Source organism: Melampsora larici-populina, assembly GCF_000204055.1.
Source record: "Melampsora larici-populina 98AG31 unplaced genomic scaffold MELLAscaffold_7, whole genome shotgun sequence".
Classification (NCBI taxonomy): Eukaryota; Fungi; Basidiomycota; class Pucciniomycetes; order Pucciniales; family Melampsoraceae; genus Melampsora; species Melampsora laricis-populina.
This window is the reverse complement of record NW_006768771.1, coordinates 615,474-619,467: the sequence shown is the minus strand read 5'-3', so window position 1 is coordinate 619,467 and position 3,994 is coordinate 615,474. Positions and strand designations below refer to the sequence as shown.

General features: G+C 39.3%; 1 protein-coding gene across 1 annotated transcript; it reads right to left on the bottom strand.

The window, feature by feature from the left end:
- Positions 1-2,477: 2,477 nt before the first annotated feature.
- On the bottom strand, positions 2,478-3,273 carry MELLADRAFT_60798 (uncharacterized protein; the record flags this gene model as incomplete). Its single annotated transcript, XM_007406703.1, has 2 exons — positions 2,478-3,114; positions 3,254-3,273. 2 exons carry the CDS (start codon positions 3,271-3,273, stop codon positions 2,478-2,480), a joined length of 657 nt encoding a protein of 218 aa, XP_007406765.1.
- Positions 3,274-3,994: the final 721 nt, after the last annotated feature.

Genomic DNA, 3,994 nt, shown 5'->3' with positions numbered 1-3,994 from the left:
TCTGAGATTGTTCCTCACCGTTAGGAATGAGAACACTCAGAGTAAGTGTTTTTATTTCTTGTTTCACTTTTTATCAATCTACTGGACTTAGCTCACTTGACTACAATAGTTCTCTTTTGTTTCCCACCTGCACTGTTTGCAGGTAGGAGTGTGATCATCTCCGCCATCTATCTACGTCGAGTTCACTTAGATCTCACCCTTCAACCTGTCTGCCCAGGTATAACCTTTTGCTCTAGGTTGTGTTGATTTTACAATCCGCATTGAACTCTTTCATTTTACTTATGGAAGCATAGCGAGGACAATTTTGAGGATGGGAAGTATATGTGGAAATTGATGGCAACTGAAAGAAGTGATGAAGAAGACAGGACAGAGAAAAAGGACAGAACAGAGAAAAAGGACAGAACAGAGAAAAAGGACAGAACAGAGAAAAAGGACAGAACAGAGAAAAAAGACAGAACAGAGAAAAAGGACAGAACAGAGAAAAAGGACAGAACAGAGAAAAAAGACAGAACAGAGAAAAAAGAGGATCAGTGAATGATTACTTTGTAGCATATCACAGTTGATGAACAATTGTATATATGAATTGACCTCATTTTGATCCTTGATTGAACAGCAGATGTGAATTTAATTAGCTGCCATTGACCTGTCTGTGTACATGAGAATATATACATATTGAATACTGCCTTGACAGTGTCTGATTGAGTGAAGGAGACAACTTCAGATAAAGGAATTGATTGACATATATGACAGCAGGAGAGAAACAAGGATCAACCATTAAACAATCAACTATCTTACAAGAATCAAACTATTGAGACCTACCAAGGAAGGACCTCTGCAGAGGACCCAGGAAAGCTGTTATTGGGGTCTGTATCAAGAACCCCATTGCAAAACAACATCAACTCAAGTCAGATGCAACAAAATCCAAATCCTAACACCTTTTGGCACAAACCTCAACAAGACAAATGACAAGGCAACGGACCCTGTGCATGCACAATCATGGTGACAATGTACTGTGGGGATTGAGAGAGGCTCTTTTGGGTGATACAAACTGCCAAGGGTCTTCATAGGATTTGCTGTGTAATAATAGAAGTGATTTTGAAAAAATAAAAAAGTAAACTTTTTGGGAACAGCTGTAACTCAACAACTTAAGCCTCTTTATGCCACTTTTGTCAACTTTTTACCCAGAATTGACCCAAAATTCTGACATTTTCCAATACAAACATTTGAGAAAAAATGTAAAATCCCAATGGTTTCTGGCATGAACATACATAAAATTCAAGTCCAAATCCCAAGCTTTTTTGACACAAACCACAATACACCTGCCCTAATAGGAGCCTTCCTGGGTCCTCTCAGCAGGATCCAGAAAATAAGTCACAAGTTATGGCAGCAGAGAGCCTACTGGGCCAGAGAACCTGTGGTCTGAAGGCCCCTCCAAACCCACACTGTAGCAAGTCTGCCCAGAAAATGTTATGTTTCTTGTAGTGTTATAACTAGTGTAGTCTTTTTGTGTAGTAGAAATATAGTAATGAAATAGTAAATAAGAAAATTCAGATCATTTATGGCGTTCAAACTTCAAAGTCAATTTGCGCAAGTTTTGTGCAAGATATGAATAGAGCTTGCACGGATCTTGCACAGACCTTGCAAGCTCCATTCATATCTTGCACAGAACTTGCACCAGTTGGAATACAATAAATGGGGTTGTCAAAACATTTAATGTGCAAGATCTTGCACAGGTCTTGCACAGGTCTTGCTCAGTATTGCACAATTCTTGTACATGTTTGAACACCATAATTATAACAAAAAGGCAAGTAGATTTCAATGGAAATGATGATGACGTGACAAGAACCAGGTTTGGGCGGGACTTTGCCTAACTCAGCCGCATTGGTCGGACTGTTTTAAACCAAATTTCGGGGCACGCACCCGCCGTGCGTGTCCTTTTTTGGAAAACAACCGTTGATTGTCTCTTTCTCCATATCACGATCGATGATAAGAAAACAAGGAGGAATGACACTCCAGGACTCTCTGGAAGAAGAATTTCACGCGACTCCTGAGCGGCACTAGCCATCAAATCAATCAATTGGATATAAAAGTTGACATATACAAATGCAGTCTCATCTACGCACGCCAGTTGATGAGAGCCAGAGTGAACCAAAAACTCCCATTAGCGACAATTTTTATCTTTATTTTACAATTCTAAATAAGTTAAATGCTATACCAACTGACTTAAGTACTTCCAAATTAGTTTCCAACCCACAAAAACCCACATTGAAACATACAAATGAAACATCTCCTACACCCCCAAATGCTACACGTATGACAAGATTTCCTCACAATTATCGACTAAGCTACTCATCTCCCTAGGAACAAACACATTACAAATTATCAAGAAAAGAAAAGACTCGAAGAAGAAAACTTTACACAATCTTCACAGAAGCGAACAAAAGAGAAAGGCAAGTAAAGATAAAGACATTAAAAGTTTAAGCTAAACTCCAAGTACGTGATCTTTCCTCAGATTGCAAAAAATCTTTTTCGCATTCACTAATCAACCTAGGATAAACAGCCGTTTGATTAGGTGGTGAATGTTTAGCATACCATTCCAATGGTCCTAATGAAGAATCTTCAATTCCAGTCCAACCAGAACTAGTGGATGATATTACAGGCTCTCTTCTATTTGTCACACGTGCCCAAAGTCTACCTAAACCTGCCACTGCTGGTTCTGGTGGATCCAACAGAGAAGGAAGATCGACTACTACTGTTTCCCAACTTTCACGTGTATCGATGGAGAGTGATGGTTGAGAAGAACTTGTGATTCGTGATAAGATGTCTGTTTTGTCTCTTTTCAGTTTCCGTCGTACTAGCCAAATTACTGCCAAGGATAGAGGAATAAAAATGGCAAAGGTCACGAGACATAAGGGTCCGATTGTTTTGATTGAATGTGATGATGAAGGGATTTGTTTTTCATCCGGGACCCCGGGAATTATAGGAATGAGAGCTGAGCTAGGATCTGGAAATGTGATGGGTATCGAATTAGGTTGGGTGAACCCTGAGGTCTCGTTCATATATTTATCTTCTGTGCTGTTCTGCACAGCCTCGGCGCTGCTGTTGTCCTTCGATCTGAGTACGAAATAACACGTAGCATGAAAAGAAAGAAATGAGGTCAGCCGAGATTTCTGATCATAAGGTTTGCTTCATTTTTCCCGCCATTCATTTTGACTTATCAAAAGGCGACTTATAAGTAATGTCTTTGACTCACCGCTTGTTAAGAGTTGTCATTCTTTCAACACCAAGCTTAGTGTGTAGAAGAGACAGTCAAGTGACCCGGATGTAAATGATAAGATATTAATTCAAGGATTGGATATCGTTAAGTGTTCAAAGTGAAAAACGAATAGATTGATATAAAGTTGAGACCGAAGTATTATAATCTAAGTGAGAAAACCTTGATTAGACAGAATTATTTTTTTCGAGTGCTGCTCCAAGAGTTTGAATTCCAAGTGATGAATAAAAATATATAGCAAAGATAGTTGACTAATAAACGGGAGAACTAAGAAAGAGGTAATTCAAGCAATCTTCAAAATCAGGGAATGGTAAATAAAGTATCAAAATGACAGTCGAGTTCAATGGGGTCTCAAGGTTGTTCTAGTCCTAATAATTTCAGGGACCCAAGCATACGAGTCTCACATCAGTTTGGTATTTTCGTCAATCGCTACCTCTTTCGTGACGAGGATGAGGGGAAAACAGAAGAGAAAAAAATGCGGATTGCGAACCGGTTTGAATTGACTCAAGAACCTTTCGAGATGAGAGAAAAACGAGCTAAGAATCTGACATGCCTACTTTGCCAATCAATCCACAAAATCCTCTTGTGCGTGCCACGCGATGTAAACTTCTCAAGCAATCCCGCCTTGTATAAGAGTATAACTTATCTGACGTGATCCGCCAATCACCGTCTGAACTTGAATGACGATGTTTCTCAAAGTTCAATCTCTAATCACCGACT